Below are 23,620 nucleotides of genomic sequence, written 5' to 3' on the forward strand. Positions count from 1 at the left end.
TCATGACAGAAATTAGAATATATCTATTAACACAATTCATTTGAAGTTATTCTACATCTTTGAAATAAGTAAGCAGTGGTCACACCTGGTATATTGACCTTATTATTGAAACATCAATGTTATTTTCAAAAGTGAATATAAAGAAAAACTACTTAATAATATACTCAAAATATGTTAGTTAATTTAAAAAATAAAATAGATCTGCAACTTAGCCATAAAGAAACAACTATGAATCAAGGATCAAGGATTCTTCCCCCAGGAATTAGAGGCCCTGTTTTTGTTCAAGGCTAATCACTCCTGCATTTTGTGCATTCTGTATGCCCTCAGATTGCTTTAGTGATTATAACCTCTACTCTGTTGAAACACTTCCTCTAGGCTAATTCTTCCCTTTTATTATATAAACATTTACAAGTCTCTCTAGTCTTATAAAGTCATCCTCCTATGCCCTCTTCTAGCTGTAACACCACCCCTCTCTTTAAGAGTGGTAACTGGGGAGAGGAAAATTTTAACCTTAAGCTTGTTTGGAATTGCCAGAGGGTGATGGTACTAAAAAGCACATAGACTTTGGTCAGCTTTATTGCTGTTTACAAATTCTTCGAAGACAACACAATTCCTCATTCCTTATGCCCCAGAAGAGTGTGCCCACCACTTCCTTCTTTGATATGCCTACCAAGTAGTCTACAGCCACTTCTCATTCCACTGAAAGTTGATCTCCAACCTCACAGGCAATCAAAACTTCTGTCCTGGAGTCACCAATGCCCTCCAGTTAAACAATTCTACACCCCTATCTACTGATTCAGTTGGCCACTTGAACTACTTCCCCCCATCCTGCCCGAAAGAAATCCCCCTTCTAGGCTTATTTGATTTTACTACTCTTTGAATGTTGATGAATCTAGGATTCTGTTCTCTACTCTCTTCTTTTTCTAAACCAGGAGGGGTCACAAACCCAAATATCTACAAGAGCCAGGTTAGAGATGATAGCAGTGGAGTATTACCAGTAATATTGAAATTCTTCCATAAAAATTGGTAAATATCCATTGTCCTAAAGGCCTATTTCTCCTTTCCTCCTCAAGCTCTCTTCCCCTGGTCTTCCTGGATATTTCTATGAACCAGCAACCTCTTGGATCACTAACTACTCCTAGGGTGTAGTAGCAAATCTGACAAAAGTGTCATATCTGACAAAGTAAGGTGCTCATATGTCCTTTCTAATTGACGTAAGACCTCACTTGTTTTTACAATATTTTAATACCACAGCTAGATGAGGATTATGATAAACTGTAGTATTCATGTCACGCTGAAATGTGCATCTTAACGCTGGATTTAGTTAGAAGTTTCTAGTTTGTGATCATGGGTAATCTCTTTTACTCTAAGAGCTTCTCCTACCATTTCACATCATTTAAATTAAAATATTTGTTGAGTATCGTCAGTATACTGAGTATCATGTTAGGTACTAAGGATACTAAACAGAATGACGGAACTATTGCTATCCTGACCATCCTACATGCTAGTGGAAGAGGCAGATAAAAACCAAATATACACACATATAACTGTAGTAATTGAAAACTAGTAAATGCTATGAAGGAAAACCACTAGAGGTTGAGAAAAAGAAAAAACAAGCGAAACTTTAAGTAGAGATCAGGGGAAATCTCTCTAAAGAAATAACACAGAGATATCTAAAGAAAGAGAAGAGAATACTTACGCAAAGAACATCAGGAAGAGCATTCCAAGCAGAGGAGAGTTTCATATCATTAATGAGTTGAAAGGAGGCCAGTGGATTGTAACAAGCAAGGAGAGCAGCACTAAAAACCAACATACTGGGTTTGATCTTATTTTAAGCACAATGGGAAGCCATCAGAGATTAAATTAGTGGAGGGATGTGATTTGTTTTATAGTTTCAAAAGATAATTTTTGGTCTTTTATGACAAATGAATTGTAGAGGGAGGAATGGAAATGAGAAGACCTGTTCAGGGTCTTTTGCAAAAATTAATTAATTAATTAAATCATTCATTCAACAACTTACATAGTACATGTACCAGGCACTGGTGTAGGCAGTAGAGATACAGGAATAACAAGCAAGGCAACATCTCTATTGCATGAAGCTTAAATTCTGGGGATTGGGTATGGAAAAACCAACCGTAAAGAAGCAAATAAATAAATGAAGATAAAGTGCTATAGAAAAAGAAAAAAAGGACATTAATATGACAGTGACGGGATTAGGACTACTTTGTATTGGACACAGGAAAGATCCTTCTATTCAATTGTGACACATAATTCAAAGGAGCCAGTCCAGTGAAGATTGTTTGAGGTGGAGGAAACATCAAGAACAGATGCCATAAAGGGAAGAATCTTGTTGTGTAGCTAGAATAGAGTGGGGTAGGAGTATATAGTAAGGAGAGAAGGGTAGATCATGTAACCTTTGTAGGAGACTGAACTTTATTCTAAGTGAAATAGGAAGGCATTGAATTAAATTAAAAAGTTCTTTGATAGTCATTTTGACTACAGTAGCAGAAATAGAGATAGAAAGGAGAAAATTAAGTCATGGTACAATATGGGGATGCAATTGATAGACATTGTGAAAGGGATTGGCTTGATAATACTAAGGATGTTCCTCAAGTCCTGTCTTGTATAGATGAGAGTATAACAGTGGTATTTAATAAGACAAAGAAGACAGGAGGTGGGTGGGCCCTTTATTTGGGATTCAAATAAAAAGTTTGAGATGTCAATGAGATAGCTACCCAAAAAAGTCATGTAGGTAATTGGATATGTCAGTTTGAAGATAAAACTTTGTAAGACACAAGCATAAATATGGTATTTACTAATTTAGGATCTGGAGAGATTATCTAGAGAAGAGTATGTACAGAAGATAAAAAAGAAGAAAACAAAACAAAACAGAACTGGGCTTTTAGATACATGTGACCCTCTAAAAAGATCACATAAAGGAAGAGGGACAAGTAGGCAACAGAGGGAGACAGAAGAGGCAGTGATGAAGACTAAAGCAAAAGAGAATTTCAGAAGCCAATAAAAGAGAGCGGGCATAAATGGCTACTTCCAGTCCAAACATCCCTTGAAAGCTAAATAGTATATATAGTTACCTACTGGGATTTTCTACAAGGTTGACTCACAAGTCCAAATTTAAACGCATCTCAAGACCTTCCTTTTTATTTTGCCTTTTTGGACAGATGGCATACTAGTTATTCAATGGCTCACATCGAAAAACTCCCTGTTCATTATGTTTCATATTTAATGGATCATTACATTTGGCTGATTTGAATTTCTAACCTTTATTTGAATCTGTTCCTTCTGAAGTCTTATCGCCACTGGTGCTGGGAACGCCTTTCCATCATCCCTTCTAAAGGGAACTGCTCACTCCACAAGCTCTGAGGTGGGTCGCACTGTCTTCCATACCCTCCCTCTATGCTGTCACTCCAAGGCTGGAGACAGTTAAAATGCTGCAGAGTAAGCTAGGGAACATGACCCAGGGAACACTGACAGACTTTCCCACTCAGCAGGAGGAAATGACTATTCATTACATAGGATGAGGCCTGAGAAGCCCTGATGGCCATAGGCAAGCAGACATTATGAAGTAGAAATTAGTAAGAGATGGATTGAAAGGGAAAAAAGAGAATGGAGCAAAGCTGTGAATGGGAGAGACCAAGAGGCATTTTAGAGAGATGGCAAGTGGAGTCAGTTCCTAAGCTGTATGAGTTTCTGTCACACACCCACTGCTTACCACAAGTCCCCCCTAAGCTCGGGTATCTTGATTGGGTTTATTTTTCTTTTAACTGAATGAAACTGTTCAATATAAATTTTTGAACATCCAAACATCATGTAAGATTTTAAGTGTTTAGCTTAAACCATGCTGTCTTCCAGCCATGTGGTTAAGAGCAACCCTTTCATTTTCTAGCTTGCATTACTCCAGCAACTTCCTTTCTAGTCTCCCTACTCTAGGTCATCTCCCTTTTATCTACCTTCCACAGGGTCATTAAAGGAATTTCTCTAAAATGCATACCTGACTTTTGCCTCTCTTTTGTTTAAAATTTTCAGTGGTTTCTCACTGTAGTCAAGATAAAACCCAAACTCATAAACATATTATTTCTATTCCTTTCAATATGGCTTATCTTCATTCCATTTATCTCCCTTCTGGAAAACTGGGATGACTCTTTCAAAATTAGCTTAGCATCATTTTTCTGGAAAGTACTTCCTAATTGAGTAAGGTGGGCCTCTTATATCGCTAGAGTACTTGGTCTTTGCCTCTATCATATTGCTTAGTACACTGTACTTTAATGAATCACAAGCCTGTTATCTGCTCTAGGCTGTAAGCAACTTGAGGAAAAACATTATGTCTAACACACAGTTTTCCTGTATCACCTTATATATAGTGCCTGGAAAGTAGCAGGTTCTTAATAAATGGTTATTGAAGCAAAAAATTATGTTTATTAAAAGAATAATCAAATATAGGATCAACAATCTAACAAAAAGAGAAAATAAAGGCTATATCAATAACATCGTGTGCATTAGTCTTTAATCATTAAGAGAGCAGGAAAAATGAATTTTATAACCGCTAGAAAGTCTGAGAGAATATAAAGGCATGCTCCAATATTGTGTTGGAAAACCATTTATTTCACTCATTATATTTAACTGCGTTGGGAAATACTGTCATAAAAATACACACCTATTCTGAGCCCTTGTTTAATCTAAATATTTTATAAATAAAAAACTTCACTCCAAAGGTCCAGATCACTTCCTTGGCAGAGCCAGTGAGATGGAAAATCCAAAGAGCTGTTCCACAGCATGCTCCATATTTTAGTCATATCTCTGTGGCATTTAAAGTAGAATGTCTTAAAACAATAGAAGAAAAAGAAGGAAAGTCCTGCTCTACTGGCCTATACCTCAGTGACTTACTGCATCCTTTCTTTTCATTTCATTTTTAATTAGGAAAGCATATATAGTTTCAATACTTCTCATGCTAGCTATTCAGAATAAATCTTTTATCATCCCAACTCAGTTGGTTGTCCCTTGCAAGGAGAATTATGCTGTAGTATGCTTCAGAATACTTTTCCTTGCAGTTCATACACTTTATCATTTGCATACAATTTCTTCATGCTTTTTCCAGGCTTTTCCCCGTGATTATGTTAGGCTCATTAATAGCCAGGATGCTGTGCTGCATGCAGCAGGAGAAAGTGTTCACAGAGGCTTAGTTTATATGTTGTCTAGGTGTCTCAGGAGAGGAATATGTATGAAAAAAGAAAAGGAGTTACAGTTCTTCTAGGAAATTCTTGTTATTCTATTAAATAACTGTTGTTTAAAAACCTGTATTTTGTAAATACTTTTCTATACTGTTGTTCTAGTGTTTTCCATCAGTAAAAGGGAGAAATAATGTCTTTCAGTCTTAATGATAAAGGCCATTGTATAGAAGCTCTCATTTTTTCACCCCCGTTAGGAAAAAAATCAAATGATTTTTAAAAATCCACTCATATTGTCTTTAAAAAACAAAGCAAGACAGAAAACTTAGCAAACATTTGCTGTACGTCTGCATGATGGAATCCCAGCAGTTATACACAAATAATTAAGAGAAACAGAACCTTGCCTGGTATATGTGGCATAGTTTTTGAGAAAGTACGTGAAATTCGTATTCAACTCACATTATTTGACATAGGAGTGGTGGGTTTTTAACTACCTTACCATCACACAGTCTGGTTCTTTAGGAAAATATTGCCTCTTTGGCAAAATAAAAGCATTTACTGGATTTCATATGAGGTTGACATATTCTGGAGCAAGTGGAAAAAACTAGTCCTTACTGACATTGTACTTGGCAGATTGCAGAGGAAAATATCAACAAGTCAAATTTAAAGACAGAGAAGCTTTATAAATATACAGAATAACTTTAAGGAATGCTTACAGTTGGAGAAGACTTTATAGTTCATCTCCTGCAATGATTTTTTCAATTAGATTCATCTGTCCATCTATTCAATGTCTGCTTATTAAGAGCCTGTTATAGCCAGTCACTGAACTAGGAGCTATAGACACTAGTATACCAGTGAAAGCAACATGAAAGGTTCCTGCCTTTGTGGAGCTGATAGACTAGAAGAGAAGAAAGAGACTAAACAAATAATCCCATTAAGAATTTTTAAATTAAATGCTATTCCTACCAGGAAAAGTGTAGTGTCTAATGAGTTTTTCTTAAATGAGAGAATGATGCCTCTGGATGCTAAGATTCATGCCTGCTTTCCTAACACAATTAAACCAAGCCACTGTTACTGATGAGAGTGCATTATATTGTTCAGATATACTGGATCAGAAAAAGGGTTGACAATCCAGCCTAAGACCTTCATTTATTTTACAGTTCAAAGAAGTGAGGTGCTTAAAACTACACAAACAACTGCTAGTAGATTTCTAGTACAGTCCAGGTCTATTAATTCAGTGCTCATCTTACTACTCCAAATTGACTCTCAGAACAAAACAAGCTCACACTTTGGCTTTCAGAATTGCTGAGGATTTCCTGCTTCCTTCCCCTTTTACCAACCAATCCCTCCACATTTATGAATGGAAGTGTTTGTTAATTAATCCACTGCATTCTGCTCCTGCTTGTTCATTGTATCCTGAGTAATCAGATATCCTTTGTCTTAGTACTAAAACAATTTTTAAAAATCATCTATATTTTTCTATCCTCAAAACTCTACTTAAACATTTACATTTTGTGTCTTCTATTACAACAGTGGTCAATAAACTAGGACCACTAGCTGGTGCCTGTTTCTGTAAATAACATTTTACCAGAACACAGACATGTATTTATCTACCTATTGTCTGTCTGCTTTCACCCTACAATGACAGAGTTTAGTAGTTATGATAGAGACTGTATGATCCACAAAGCAGAAAGTGTTTACTATGCAGTCTTTTATGAAACAGGTTAGAATGCAAATTGTTAATGGTTGGATTTCTTCATGTCACAGAAGCCTGCACTTAGAACACTCAGTAAATATTGTTTATTAGGCTGATTACTGTTCAACATTTATATATTCTCTGAGAAACCTTCAGGAATTTGAAAAACTTGTCATAAAGAATATTTTCTTTGTTAGATTCTCTGGTTTAGTGGAGCATTCAATAGCTTTGAAATCGGAAGTAGGGAGTGACAGCTCTACTAGTTACCAGCTGTGAGGTCCTGGGCCAGTCACTAAATCAGAGCCTTTCTTTCCTAATTTGAACGTAAGATGCTAACTTAACTCTCAGTCAGAGTTCTAGAAATAATGACGGATCAAATACACACATACCATAGCTGGCTCATGATGCCCAATAAATTATACTTAATATTATTATATAACATAATATTTCACTGATCAAATTTGCTTACCACCTACTCTAATAATGTCAATAATAAATGATTAAGTACTCTGATATATGTTAGTGCTCATTATTTAAAATATGTTTTAATTTCTATATTGTTTATAAGTTGCTCAAGAAATTCAAATAAGTGCTCTGGAGGTGATATGACTTTTGTTACCAGCATTTATTTTTCCAGAATCCACAATATTATTTAGTAAGCGAGAATTTTCAATGCTTATGCAAATATGGCAGCCACTGATGTGTGCCACTCAGATCTCCCTTCAAGAAAGAACTTGCCATCAGCTGAATACCTTTGGATATAAAGCATCAGTTGGCCCAAGGCCATATTCTTCTTTGGTAGCCTTGAGCCAAAGACTGAGTAAAACAGAATACTAGACCCTGGCTAATTCTGCTCTACGAAAGACCCCTCTAACTGGCAGTCTTTGCTCTGAGTTCCACATTGGGTTCACCAAGACATTGCCATATGCAGTACAGTCCTAGGCTTTCTGGCCATCCTGCCTTCTCCCCCTAAAATTATCACAGGTTTACCTCCCTGACCTCTTGACCTCTTGATTTTGTCTCAGTGTCTGTTTCTTGGGAACTCAAGCTCACACAGTAAATGAAAGAATGTGATGAAAGCTTTTGAAAATAAGGAAATCTTTTAGCTACACAGGTAATATCAGTGAGAAAATGTTGCACTTTGACATATAAATAAAATAATAAAAAATATACCATAGAGTTTTTGAATCATTATAATAAGTACAGGTAATACTATCAATGATAAGTTTCAAATATTAAATATTTGGACTTTTGGTTTAGATGATCATTTGATTTCAATATACAATAAAAACATTAATATCAAAATCCTCTGAAAATTTATAATTCAAAAAAATAGCACCATTCATTCACATGTTCCCGATATATTTTTGTGTGTACCAAGGCCACTGAATGTAAATTCCTTAATCTAATGTAACTCTTTAGATATCAGTTTTCCATTACATCCTATAGAGAAATAAGTAATCATTGCACTCACCTGTTTATAGTAAAAGATTTCTTTTAGATTACCCATCGTATCATATAAGAAACAATGAACTTCATTAGCACTCCCTAAATCTTTCAAGAGCAATGATTTGTAAGCAGCAATGTGAAGAAATTGCTGGTTTATGAGTACAATACTCAATTGAAATAACATAACAATTCAAGTCATATAAACCATTCCTTAAACAGTCCTTTCTCTGCCATCTTCCAGCACCACAAATTTTAGGCAATTCTTCTCTTTTGATACACATCTTTTGTATGTCTTTCTTATTCGCAAAATTTATCACCCTCTTCTTTTCTGCCTCATATATTTTAGTTTCCACTGTACAAGTGATTTTCACCTCTTGAAATGAAACCGTCAAACAGGATGATAAGTACTGCTTAAATTTATTAAGTGATAGCAATAATACAAATTTTGAGACAACTTTTCAACTACTTGATTTTGCCTGTTACTGATTTTGACCACACTAGCAAGTTCATTTTAGCATTTATTTCCAATTCTTGAAGGAGATTGCACCAGCTCTATTTTCAACACAGATTTTTGACATTATAATCTCATAAGCATTCAGTCTTAACATGATTAAGGATGTAAACATCTGGCTTGATTATGCTTACAAAACGCTACCCTATTTTATTGGATATACCCAAGTTATAGAAAAATAGCTGACTGGCACAAAGTATGGAATACATTCGGTTGTTGGAGAAAAGCATATTACTTTCTATGGGTGTGAAATATTTTCTATTTCTGGGTCTAAGTAAAGAAAATGCCTTATGAACATAAATAAAGAACAGCTCAGTTTTAGCTGCCAAATGTCAAGTAGAAGACTAAGGGGGTCTGTTCAGGCATCACAACTGTAAACGATGCCAAGTGATAGTCCAATATTTCAAACGATGAGGCTGGCTGACATTCAGTGAAAAAGACCTGTGGTTTGTACATCTACCCTCACACTCAAATACAAGCACTTATGCTGAGAGTCTTACACAGCAAAGGAAGATGTTACATACTGGTTTCTTTAAAAAAACCAAAACACCAGACAAAAAATACACTTTTCCCACCTCTACATATGTGAGGTTGAAAAAAAAAATCTTTAAAGAATTTATCTATATACTTGTACCTTGCTTCATTTCACAAAAACTTGAAGGCTCTCACAGAAAACAAATGTGATAAAATGGTAAAATATACACAAAAAGTAAAAATAAGCCTAGGGAAATTAGAGAGCAAAAATAGAATATAGATAAGCAATATAAAGTAGCAATGATAAAATTCTTCAAAATGTTGACATCAAGATATTTTCATAGTCATTGCCAATATAAACACTTACAGAATTAGAAAACACATTATAACCACTGTCAGTAGTAACATCTAAAGTTAAATTGGTATTATATAATGTTTTTAATGTACCTTCAGTAAATGAAGATGCTGGGTTCTGTATTAAGACAATTTCTCATCCTACTATTGCCAATAACATTAATACTCTAACCGAGAGGGGCAGTTGCTGGGGGATGAGGCATCTGTGCTGTGGGCTCAACCAAGAAACGAAAACCAGAGTTGTATTAATTTGATACCATAATTAACATGCACTGGAATAGTTAAGAAATTAAATTCTACTACCCATGCTCACCAGAATATTTAAATTAATGAAATATTTGCATAAGATATTCCAACAGAAACTGATGTGCTTAGTAAGGTTTTTTTTTTTGGAAAAACTAAATAGCTTTTTTTGTAGTATAGTACATATTCAATAAATGGCACACATATAATGTATGTAGTTAGTTAAGTTTTGGCACAGTAAAGATAATGAACATTTTCATCATCCTGAGACATTTTCTCATGTCCCTCTGCATTCCCTCCTGCTCAACTCTTGCCTGTTTCCTGCATCCACTGGGGCACTTTTTCGATCACTATACATCAGTCTGCATTTTCTGGAATTTTATAGGAATGTTATAATTTAGTATGTACTCTTGTTTGGTCTGAATTCTATCACTCAGCAAAATTATTTTGACTTCATCCATGTTGTAGTGTGAATCAATATTTCATTCAATTTTTATTGCGGAATAGTATTCCATTATATGGATAATACCGCCCAGTTTGCTTACACATTCACCTGTGTAATATCTGAATTGCTTCCAGTTTTGTGTTATTACAAATACAGCTGCTTTGAATATTTGTGCAGAAGTCTTAGATTAGATATGTCTTCATTTTTCTTGGGAAGATATCCAGGAATATAATGGCTGGATCATATGGTAGCTGTATGTTCAACTTTAAAAAAAACTGCCAAACTGTACCTTAGAAAGAGTGTACAATTTTGCATTTCCATAATGGAAATTTGCATTATGAAAGTTCCAGTGCCTTCACAATCTTGTTAGTACTTGGCATGATCAGTCTTTTCAATTTTAGCCACTCTAACAGATATGCCAGTGGTATCTCATTGTGGTTTTAATTTACTTTTCCCTAATAACTAATATATGCTAAGCATCTTTTCATGTGCTTATTTGCTATCCACATATCATCCTTGGTGAAGATTTTGTTCAAATTCTTTGCTCATTTTTATTGAGTTGTTTGTTTTCTCTTTCTTGAGTTTTGAATTCTTTATATATTCTGGATACAAATCCTTCATCTTATACATGAGGGTACTTCAAAGAGTTCATGAAAGGATTTGTATTTCAATTCTATTTTTCCATGAAGTACCCTTGTACGATGTGTAAATACTGTATCCTAGTTTGTGGCTTGTCTTTTTATTCTCTAGAAATAGTGTTTAAACAGTAGAAATTTTTAATTTCAATGAAGTCCAATTTATCAGTTTTTCTTTTTTTAATTGAAGCATAATTGATTATACATATTTGTGGGATACAAAATTGAATAGCAATACCTGTGTACAATGTCTGATGATCAAATCAAGATAATTAGCATATTCATCATTGTAAAATGTAATCATTCCTTGTATCAATTCTTCTTTTACAGATTGTGATTTTGGAATCATATCTAAGAAATTTTTGTCTAAACCAATGTCACAAACATTTATCTTCTATGTTTTTTTCTAGAAGTTTTATAGTTTTAGATTTTACATTCAGATTAGAACCATTTTGAGTTTATTTCTGTGTATGGTGCAGGGTGTGGATTGTTTATTTTTTTGTACGTGCATATCCAATGTTTCCAGCACCATTTGTGGGAAGGCTTATCTTTTCTCCACTGAATTTCCTTTCCATCTTTGTCGAAAATTACTTGTCCACATACGTTTGGAGTCTATTTCTGGACTCTCTATTCTGTTCAACTTATCTATTTTTTCTATCTTTATGCTAATGTCACACTGTCTTGATTTCTGCAGCTTTAAAATAAGACTTAAAATCAAGTAGTGTTTTCAAAGTGGTTTTGTCTTTATTAGGTCTTTTGCATTTGTATATGAATTTTAGAATCAGCTTGGCCATTACTACAAAAAATCCTGCAGGATTTTCATTAATATTGCACTGAATCTATAGGTAAGTTTGGTGAGAGCTGGTCATTGTAATAAAACTCAATCTTCTGACCTATAAATAAGGCATATTTGTTCAGTTCTTTAAGTCCTCTTTCCCTTCATTTACCAAAGTTTAATAGTTTTTAAGGTACAGGTCATACGCATTTTTTTTGTGGATTGATCCCTTAATTTGATATTTTTGGATGCCATTGTAAATGGCCTTTTATTTTACAATTTCAATTACTAGTATGTGATAGGAGATGATTCTCCCCAGGTCTCTTGCTTTTCAGCATGTCTTGTGAGCAGAATCACTGGCTGCCTTTATTCTGGAACACATTTCCAAAGATATCTGTATAGTATGCAGTCTTGGATTATAGAGATACTGTCTCCCACCACAGCAAAGGTTTATGCTGAATACAATAAAGAAAATGTCTCCCTTCAGGAAAAATTTAGGCAGGCTTATTGCTCATTATAGAAAATTTAGGTTCCCTAAGTTTGAAACTGATTCATGTAAGGTGTCACCTGGCCTTCTGAGTATATTTTGAGAACTGGGGTTAAGGGAACAAGTTATTAACAAATAACTACAGTCTGACTACTGCTTTTGCTTCTGTTCTTTCCTCTGATTCAGGAGTCTTGTGTCTTCTGCTAATATCCATGAATGAGAGGCAGGCTAAATTGTTAGCTTTCAGATAGTATAAAATCTCAGAACCTTCACAGTTCTTGAAAAAACATAGAAATACAATGAATTTTTGTGTTATGATCTTGCATCCTACAACCTTTGTAAACTGAAATCAATTCTAGAAGTTTTTTGGTTGACTACATCTTGTCTATTTCTACACATATTTCAGACACATGTTGTCTGTGAATACAGTTTCATTTTTCTTTCCAATCTGAATATTTTTTATTTATAGTTTTTGCCTTATTACACTAGATAAAACTTTCAGTAAAATGTTGGGTATATTTGATAAGTGTGGTGCTGTAGATTGGATGCCCCTCCAGCCTCATTGAGGCTTTAATCCGCACTGTAACTGTTGAGGGTGAGAAATCCTACTATGGTAATTGAAGGGTGGGGCGCTGAAGAAGTGATTAGATTGTAAGACCATGCTGTAGTGAATGGATTAAAAATGGTAGTCAGGGGCATGGTTCTGAGAGCTTCAAAAGGAGAGTGCATGAGGAGCTATTTCTCTCTCTTCCTCTATCTGCTTCTACCATCTTGCAGTGTGAGACCCTTGGGTCACTGTTGTCACCACCAGATGTGTTTCCTGGACTTTTAATTTCCCAGCCTCCAAAACTGTAAGCAATAAATTTTGATTTTTAATAAATTACCCAGTTCCGTGTATTTTGTTATAAGTAACAGAAATGGACTAACACAACATCCTTGCCGTATTCCTGATCTTAGGAAGGATGCCAGATATTGTGAATTTTATCTGGTTGGTTTAATATTTTTGTATACCTACAAATATTCTTGAGATTTGTTCTAGGACTGTTACTTGGAAACAGTCTGATTGCTTCAGATCTTATTTTAAAGATTTGCTAGGGAGTATTTGAGCAGTGTTCATTCTAGAATAATTAGTTCCCACTACTGAGGCAAGACCCTTTTTAGTACTTCATCCAATGTCCATGAACAGGTGGCAGCGGGGAGCAGGTACAGTTGCCCGTCTGTGAGCGCCAGGCACTTTTCCTTTTATTCCTATTTAATGACTTTTTTCTCTAGATTTGAACAGGTTTCTTACACATTAAGCTAACCAATATTCTCTCTTTTACTTACAGGGTCCCATCTGCTAATCTCGGCCTTCACTCTGCATACCTCTCTCCTCTGCGTTACTTTATCCTGTGCACTGTAGCCACCCTGTTCTCCCTGGACTCCTAGTTCTGTCTTCTCAACTGGGGAAGTCTTCTGAGCTCTGCCTGGATTTGTCTACCTTATGCCACAGCCTGGAATCTCTGTCCAGATAGCAAGCTGGGGCAATTTCAGTGCTTATCTCTCTTTGGTTCCTGACTCTTGGGGTTCACTGCCCTTTGTTTCTTGATGCCTAGTGTCTTGAAAATCACCCTTTCATATCTTTTGCCCACTGTTTGTTTGTTTCAGGTGGAAAGACAAATCTGATCTCTATTATTACATCTTGGCTGGAGGCAGAAGCTGCCCTTCCTGTATTCCAATATATTATACTTTAACATACCAAAAAGCAATAAGATTATATTATGAATACATAATTGATCACATATATACAAAACAAGTTGTTTATATTTTCTTTTTTTTTTTTTATAATTTATGTCCTGACAACTCTCCCTTCATTTAATGTATATGGACACATATAATTTTGCCCAAGTTCAAACAAATATATAAATTATAACAAAACATGAACTTTTAATTGTATCTAATGGCTTCCCATTCTTCTTATACTATTTATAAAAGTTCAAATAAATATAATGCTGTGCTTATTTTTATATTACTAAGATAATATTTAAACCTTACAACTAAACAGTCACTTATACTTACAGTTGAATCCACACTTTCAAATCCTTATGCAAAATACAAGCAAGGTTAATACCAAGTACCTTTAGGAAATATATGGTTAAATAAGTTAATATCCAAACATGGACTTTTTAAACAGGAGGATTAAAAGACAAAGCTAATCAAATATTGGTATACTTGTATAGTATAGACTAGAAGAAGAGAAACACATAAAGGATGATCCCTGTAAAGAAAAGGAAGGAAAAAAGAAGAGAAAGAAAAGGAAGGCAAGGAGACCTAAGAGAAAATTAAAGAAGAGTAATGCTTAAATCCATTAGTGACATGGTCCAGTGTGGCTGAAACCAACCTGTATAGGACTGTGAATTCAGATTAGGACTGAATTTTAGGCTTAGTTCATTCAACACATCTTTGTTGAGTATTTACTATATTCCAGTTATTGTTTAATGTTTAAGACAGCAAACCATGACCATGGCCTGCTTTTGTATAGCCCATGATCTTAGAATAGTTTTTACATTTTTATAAAAAGACCATATGGACAGCAAAGCCTAAAATAGTTACAATTTTATCATTACAGAAAAAGCTTGCTAAATCCTGATTTAATATATTGGGGATAGAACAGTCTAAAAGGAAAAAAAAAAGAGAGAGAATATCTTATGGAGCTGATATTTTAGTGGGATGGATACAGATAAATAATAAAATGGTACATAGAAAATTCAAGCAGGGAAGGGGATTCAACTGCTAGAACAGGGGCATAGATTGCCCCATGGCCCATGCAGCAAAATGGGGATGATAGTCTTGGATGAGGAATGATGTGGCATCTGCACTTCTTGAGGTGATAAAAGGCACAAAGAGTTGGTGTCAAGCAGAGGCAGTCATTGTGAACATGATTGTGATGGTGAGGGTAGGGAAGCAGGGTGGTTTCTCGTCAGAAGCCCAGGGTCCTAGGACTCTTCTCTCCTGCCAGTGATGAGGTAGGGACTAGGGAAGAAGGTGTTATTGAGAACCCCAGCACTTCTGGCTCCCTTTGGATAAGCAGTGGTCTTTCTAGCAGGAGAGCTGCATGTCATAGCTGGGCTTTGAGAAGGTTTATGTGAAGGTGGTGGTGACAGTAAACTGGAGGAAGAAGGCACCAGAGTGGGGGCCTTGGAGCGACAAAATTTCTAACAGTAGACATTCTTAATGCTGGCAATGTATCACTGACATTCAAGCACAATAGTCTAGACGTTAAATAAATCTGTGACAAAATTATTCCTGTTGTTGGCACCAAACTATAAGAAACACCATACTGAGTCCAATCAGTATTCAATGATATTGTGTTAATTAAAATGTTTGTTGAGCACCTACTATGCACCCAATGCTGTTTTAGGAACTGAAAACACAGTGATGAGCAAGAAAATATAAACAAAACCCATCTGTCGTGCCATTTACATTTGAATGCTGTAGGTAATTTCAAATTTTTACAAGTGCTGTGTGTAAGCAGGAAAGAACTACTGAAATACAGTGGGCAGGGAGGGCACTCTCACTACATGCCTTTTATGCTGGCTGTGGAAAGATGAAAAGAGGCTGGCCATTCCACAAGTGAGTGGAGTGAAGAAAAGTGAGAAGGCCCAAGGCAGTAAAGAGCTGTCAGAACACTGATGTATGATGGTGGCAGTTTTGTCGGAGAGCATTACTGATCCTGTGATGAGACGGGGGCCTCCTTGGACAGCCCTCAAGCAGAAGCTACACTGGGGCTTATTCCTCCTTGGACAGCCCTCAAGCAGAAGCTGCCCTGGGGCTTATTCCTCCTTTCTTTCTGTTGCCCTACTCATGGGGCCAAAGAAGGATGTAAGGAGGGGAATTTTCTTCCAGATACCATGTCCCTATGATTCACAACCTGTAGGTGGTATTCCTGCTCTGTCCACAGTGGTGCAGGGCATGCTCGCCTCATTCGTGTGCTTGTTTTAGATAGAAGGCCTATAATATTAACAGTAACCATTAAAGCAGCAGCAATAAGTGGTATTTATTGAGGGCTTACATGTGCCAAGCACTTCGCAGGTAGTAATTCATTTAACACTCTAAGTTATCCTGAGATGGGGAATAACATAAACCTCATAAACCTGAGGGAAAGGGAATGGAGTAACTTGCCCAGTTCATACAGCTTGTAAGTATTTAAAATTGGCAATATGATGCAGAAGCCTCATGTTCTTATAATTAATGTACTATACTGCCTCTCTTCTCAAGGAGCAGTCTGCAAAGATAAAATAAATTCCAGGCATATGCTTTCATTTTAAATAGGTAGCTTGAACCTCACTTAAAGTATTACAAGTGTTTCCCAAATCCCATGTTTTCATTACCTCCATCATTACTATGAATTATTCTAGTTCTATCTCGAGAATAATTAATTCTTTATTGTTAAGATCATCTTTTCTTTCCCTCAACCTCTATCTCTGTTTAAGCTTATTTTCAGTCCTGTAGGCTCTTAGCTAATATGTTAATCATAGTCTTTCTATACTCCAGCTCTCCTCAGCTTCAGCTGAAATATAATCTCAAAATTCCTTCAGTCTTCCAACAATCTGTTTCTTCTCTCTGTTTATCCCATAGATTTAAGATAAATTGTTCCGAAAATTAGTAAATTTTGAGAATGAAATACCAGGCACTTGACCAAGTTCACTTTACCAGGTAAACTAGGCAGTTAATAGTACTTCTGTAATTAGCATTTGTCACTCTGATAAACAATGGACAATAAATTTTGTGATACTGATAATTGGGCACATTTTTCTGTTCACAAGTTTTCCTTGGCTTTATGAGTAATTCCTTAGTTTACTGGAAACAATTTACATAAACTGACTAAATAAAGTAAAGTTTCAGAGATTACATGTAAAAATAAGGAGATAAACAAATTTTATTACACAAAACAGCAAGCTACTCCATATGCTCCCTCAAACCAAACCAAACCAAAACACCTTTACTCAATGAAGAAATGACTATTTATTTATTTATTTATTTATTTATTTATTTATTTATTTAATTTTTAAGTACATTTAAGCCAAATCTAAACGTTCTAAGAGAATACAATGTCTCCTAAATTTGACCTATACATGAGAATACCATATGATAAAAGATAAATTAGGAAATTAAAAATTATCTTTATTTTATTTCATTTATATTTCTGTTCAACATATAATTTATTTCATAAAATTTATTAACTAACTAACCTCATTTCATAGGTTTTCCTTATTCACTTCTGTGTGCTACAGAGCCTGGAAAAAATAACCAAAATACAACATAGCCAGACGTGGAAAACATCCTTACCTTTAAAGAAGACAAAATTCCCGTCACTGTTTTCATAAACTGCGTCGATACTAGGAGGCAAGCCCCGCCAGAAGTAAGTAATTTGCATGGGGTATCCATCCATCACCCTGTTGTTTCTCACTCGCCAAAACCACTGGTCCTGCAAACCAAGCAGAGGCATCTCTCAACAATCAGGTCTCCTCAGCATCTCACTGCCTGATGGCTGGACACTTTTCAAACTGAGCTAGTCTCATCAAAATCGTCTTCCATCAAAACAGTCAGAGAAAGAGCTAAACAACTTGACCACAATGATCACAGAAGTTTCTATAGCAAACTAACCGATCTCTAAGCCTTACAGGATGATTAAAAACATAATGTCAAAATTCTTAATCTTTGCATTTTACATTATCTTTAGGGCTTTCTAAATGGAAAAACTGAGGTAGAAGAGACAATTCCTGAATATGAGGGAGTTCCTATGGCCATATATGCATCCTAGTGTTTTTAGACAAATGCAAGAGCTTCACCCTTAAAATGCTGGGGATGAAACAGGGAGGCTACACCTCCCAGTATGTCCTCATTACACCTATTTCCCTGGGTAATTGTAAGTAAAGCCCTCTTTCACCATCAAATATGTCCTGATTTGGTTGATAAATCACATGGTCACCCTAAATGAGCAAAGTTATCTTGATACAAAGCATCATAGTGGATTCCAGTCTGGGTTAATTACCTCTCCTATCTGCTCTTGTAATATTCTATACTTCACTTAATCATAGCACAGGTCACTTTATAATAAAAGTATATATTTTTTCTTTCTCTAGTGAATAACACATGACTTGGCCCATAGTAGGTGTTTATAAAATTTTTGAATTCATAATTAGCCTACACAAAATGTTTCATCATAAATTCATACTAATGGCTGTAGAGGGTTAAAAATCTTGTGATTTTTAGTATAGGGTTTTTAGATAAATGCATGTATGGGACAAAAGTCCTTGGTTAAGAGGCAATGGTCTACAGTTAGGGGCAAGGGCCTATCTGATCAACTCTAATCACTGTTTAGGTATGGGATTGTATACTTTAATGATTTTAGAGCTAACAGGTGGTTGTCATACCAATCCTGTTAAGAGATTTTAAAGAATTGCTGTAGGGAAAAATGTGAAAAAAATGTTTGCTGTGGGAAAGCTGTTTATTGGTGAAAACTTGAGTGAAAATCATACTTAGATTTAATCATAAGGATGTAACTTTTGCTCAAATCACTTAAGAAGAGGTTACAGTTTAGATTAGATAATGATCACAGTTTGGTCAACTTAGCTTTTCACAAATCATACTTTGGAATGTCACATTGTTAATTTTAATGTAGTTTCTCACTCACCAAAACCACTGGTCCTGCAAACCAAGCAGAGGCATCTCTCAACAATTACTAGGTTCCATTGTTTAAGCTATACTTAGCCATAGATAACTTTTGTCACATTGCCATGTCTTTCTGTCCTTTTGAAATGATTGAATCAACTGCTTTTTCTTTTGAAACTTCCTTGTCTATACAATAAAAAACAGAAGCTAACTTTGAATTGGGGCTGTACCCAGTTTCTCCTTCTAACAGAGGAGTTGCTGGGGTGCAGTCCCTTTGGGCTTCTCATTGCATTCATGTTGCTTTGAGTAATTTGTTTTGAGTCTCTTACATGGAGAGAAGTGTAAAAAATGGCAAAAAAAAATTAAAAATTTATAAAAAAGTTACATCTGATGACACTAAGTAGTATTCTATTGGCAATTTCAGAATAAATTAAAGACTATTCAAAGTGCTTTATATTAGAAAAATTAGGCATATTCTAAAAACTGGTTTCCAATACAATTAAAATTTCACTTTATTTCAAACATGCAGACAGTATTTCACTTGGAAGTTTAATATTTCTATTATTTAAATAAGTACGTTTCACAAAAATATTTCAGTTTCAATTCCTTTCTGCTCTCTTTCTTGCTGTCTTCCCCCATGTTTGATATTAATAACTGATTTCTTATAGGGCTTTCCCATACCTTTGGCTAAGAATAGGATAACCTGGCTAGACTTCCTAGGATTTACCATTTATTCATATTCATATTATATTCATATTCATACATTCCCCCATCTCCTTACACACAATCTACTGAGGATTCTTAGATTTCAGGTAATATGGTAAAAATGAATCTCTTTCCACATAAATAAATTCAAATATTAAAGTTTTCTTAGGAGCCTTTGAATAGTTATAAACTGTTCTAGTTATCATGGGTTGTCTTCTCTACCAACCTCTGTTATTTATAAATAAAGGAGAAAGTAGCTTAATTAATAGCTTGGAGTTCAAATCATATTCTTACTCTGTTCCCTAATAACTGAGTCACCATAGCCAAGATACTACTCACCAAGTTATTGCAAACTAATATCTAACCCATAGCATCACTACTGTATTAAATATGAAGGACTTTCTGAAAACCTGGCACATGGCATCACCTAAACTTTGGGCTGCTATTATTGTTAAAATTATACTGAAACTCGTTATCCTACTTTCCCTATTTATATTTTTGTTTATGGTTGTAGTCTCCTGTTCATTGTTTCCTCTTCAGTTCTCATCCATGTTATAGCTGAAGCCATGCATATCTCTCCCACAAATATCCTCTCATATTTTTAGCCTTTTCTTGGTAATTTTCATGGTAACAGGTAGCCTGAATTAATGTTTTGATCCACATGCAGTAGATAAATTAAATAGATTTTAAAATAAGAAGTGTCTGCATGAAAGGTTGATCAAGGGAAATATATATGGCCACTAAGATAAAGGATTTACTGCTAATAGAATATAAGCAAGTGATATTTTGATCATTTAAAAGAAAAATAGCATTTTTGTCTAGCTACAACATGTGTTTTTTACTGGGTATTAAAACCATATCAATCTTCAAATAAAATGTTCTTAAATGATTCTAACACATACACCAAATAATAAATAAAAATGGCTAAACACCTACTGGATTCTGATAATGAAATAACTGACCATGACTATTTATGGAACAGTAAAACGGAACCTCTCTCAGCCGACGAATGGGAAGAAATCAGGTGAAATAGTCTGGACTAATTCCAATTTTCCTTAGAGAAGCACTTCACTTCATGTGTTTAATCTCCCCCCATATTGAGACAGGCCCAATGGCTGTTTTGGGTAGACATATACCACTGTCTGAAGATAGGAACACAACCCCAACACACCACTAATAAGGGAGGAAATAAGAATTCTGCCTAAAGATAAGCATAGTCAGTTTACAAACATTCAGAAGGTAATGTGGAACGATGGATGAATTCACAACTATTTCTAATTGACTGCAGCCTTGGCAGAGACTCTTATAAATTATAGATATTTAGGTTGAGCCTCTATTCAACTTATCCACAACTTTTCAGTTTGGCAGAAAGCACTGGTACAAATAATTTAGAAAGCATTCTATCACAGAGGATGTAAACAAACACTGTGGTCACTATAGATTGCCATATCAGATATAAGGCAGTGAACAATTCAGAGAGAAAAAATATTTAAAATGACACTTAGATCTCTGTGCAAATTTTCCTTGTAAGTGAAACCTTCTCTGATGGCCCCGTCTAAACTTGAAGATCCTCACTCCTCTCATAAGCATCTGCAGACTCTCTTCAGCTTTCTTCCCTCCTTGTTTTCATTCGGTGCATTTATCACTGTTTTATACAACACGTCTTCTACTTATTTAGTGTTCATTCTCTCTCCACTAGAATATAAGCTCCATGGTGGCAAGGTTGTCTGTCTTTTGTTCACTTACAGTTCCCAATTTCCAGAAAAGTACCTTGCACAAAGTAGATGCTCCATAAATACTACTGGAAAGAAAACACAACTTAAGGAGGAAAGATCAAAGCAAAAGTAAGTGATCCTTTTAGGAGTCAAAGCTTTAAAATTAAATTTAAGTTTTTTCCTCTCTGTGGTCAAGACATTCTCTTATTTAATGAAAACAAAAGTTTATGTGGGGACCACAAGAATACAAAAATTCTACTTGAAAAGGCAGATGTTTAGCACATATTCTGTTTTCTAGAATGGTATAATATTCATGGTCTTTGAACCGTGAAGGAAAAACACATTTGTTTTCACCCTTCCAAACAGTGGAAGTTTTGTTTTGGCTTTAGATGTGAAAGAGGAATGACCATTATGGCTCTCTAAATCTGCTATTCGCATGTTGCTTCTGGCCTCTTTTTTTTTTTTTTTGCTGTAGCTTTTATAGAAAGAGATAAAAGGGAATAGGATATACACTAATAATAATCCTAAATAGTGCATCTGCAAAGTCAACTTATTAAAAAAATAGCACTTAAAAGTTACCAGATTAGAATTCCTATTTAAACATCAATATTTCACTTCAGACATAAGCATTTACAGCCTTTCACATAGATTTTTCTTTCCATGTAGCATGGGACCCAGACAGACCATTTTGTTCAGAGAGATAAGTCACAGAGTACCACACAGTGTACACCATGAAGCAGTAACACACAGGAGAAATCCAGTTTACTTTTCTTCCATTTCCTTTAACATTTTGGCTTGTAACAGTCATATTGTTTACTAGGAACTATATGGAGAAAGTGTCCTCCTGCTCTCTGAATATGAAATGATAATATTCATCTAATATCAGTACAGAATAGTATTTTTAGGACTTCTTAAAAACCAGTTAGTAGAACTGATCTACTTTCACTTCTCTTCTGATATACAGATTCATTTATTTAACCAACTTGATGTAAATCGATGAATGTCTCACATGCCTCAAACTGAACATTTCTATAAGTTGCCAGTTGTTCTCTGTGCCCTCCCCAGACTGGCCACCTTGGTCTTCCTCTGGTCTTCCCTATTTCTGAAACAGCCTCTCAAAATCTCTTTACTTCTCACTCTCATCACTGTCACCATCCTAGTCCAGGCTGCCACGGTCTTTCACTGAGATGACTGCCATGCAGACCCAAAGCCCCTGATTTGCCTCCTACTGCATCTAGAACGAAAATCAAACTTGGGGCCCTGCCTCCAGCTTCTGCACAGCTCCTTGAAGTCTCTCTTGTGCTCATGGGGTGCCAGTTACATCGGACTCCTTTCAGCTTCTTGACAGAGTACAGCTCTTTTCTTCCTCAGGACTTCTCACATGCAGTCTGCTCTACTTTGAATGTTCTTCCCCTTTCCTGTAATCTTTGCCTGCTGAACCATGAGTTACCCATTAGTTGTCCACTGAAATATCATTTCCATAAAAAGGCCTTATCTGCCGCTGACTGAAATTAGGTAACACTGTGCTATGATCTGAATGCTTGTGTCCTCTCAAAATTCACACATGAAAACCTAACCTCCAAGGTGATAGTATCAGTAGGTGGGGACTTTAGGAGGTGATTAAGAATAGAGTTAGTGCCCTTATAAAGGAGACCTGAGGGAGTCTGTTCACCCCTTCTGCCATGTGAGCACACACCGAGGGTGCCATCTATGAGGAACAGGCCCTTACCAGATACCGAATCTGTCAGTGCCTTGATCTTGGACTTTCCAGTCTCCAGAACTCTGAGAAATAAATTTCTGTTGTTTATAAGCCACCTGGTTTATGGTATTTTGTTAATTAATGTTATATTTGGATTAGAAACGTCAAAATGATTCATGATTTAAACACGTATACAAAGACACATTTCCAACTTCTATCTACTCAAAGGACACAGAAACCATAGTATCACATATAGCACCCAGATATTGGTTTATGAATACCATTCCATCTATCCTCATTAAAGCACAAGGGCTTCTTGGAGAATAGTTGATTTTACGCCCTGGACAAGCAAATTATAAGGCAAGCCTGGGACAACTTTTGTGACAAAGCAAATAATTACTCAAGAATAATGGAAGGGGCCGGCCCCGTGGTGCACTCCGGAGAGTGCAGCGCTTGGGAGCGCAGCAGTGCTCCCGCCGTGGGTTTGGATCCTATATAGGAATGGCTGGTACACTCACTGGCTGAGCTCGGTGCGAGCGACACCACGCCAAGGGTTGCTATCCCCTTACTGGTCAGAAAAAGACAAAAAAAAAAA

General features: G+C 35.7%; 1 protein-coding gene across 1 annotated transcript in view; it reads right to left on the reverse strand.

The window, feature by feature from the left end:
• MMP16 (matrix metallopeptidase 16) overlaps positions 1–23,620 on the reverse strand; it is a 278,577-nt gene that overhangs the window by 17,123 nt on the left and 237,834 nt on the right. Inside the window, exon 7 of the mRNA XM_063079965.1 lies at positions 17,581–17,719. Coding sequence (XP_062936035.1) covers positions 17,581–17,719 — 139 coding nt within the window. The remainder of the gene's footprint in view (positions 1–17,580; positions 17,720–23,620) is intronic.

The sequence above is a fragment of the Cynocephalus volans genome, chromosome 15 (assembly GCF_027409185.1).
Source record: "Cynocephalus volans isolate mCynVol1 chromosome 15, mCynVol1.pri, whole genome shotgun sequence".
In the NCBI taxonomy this organism is placed as follows: Eukaryota; Metazoa; Chordata; class Mammalia; order Dermoptera; family Cynocephalidae; genus Cynocephalus; species Cynocephalus volans.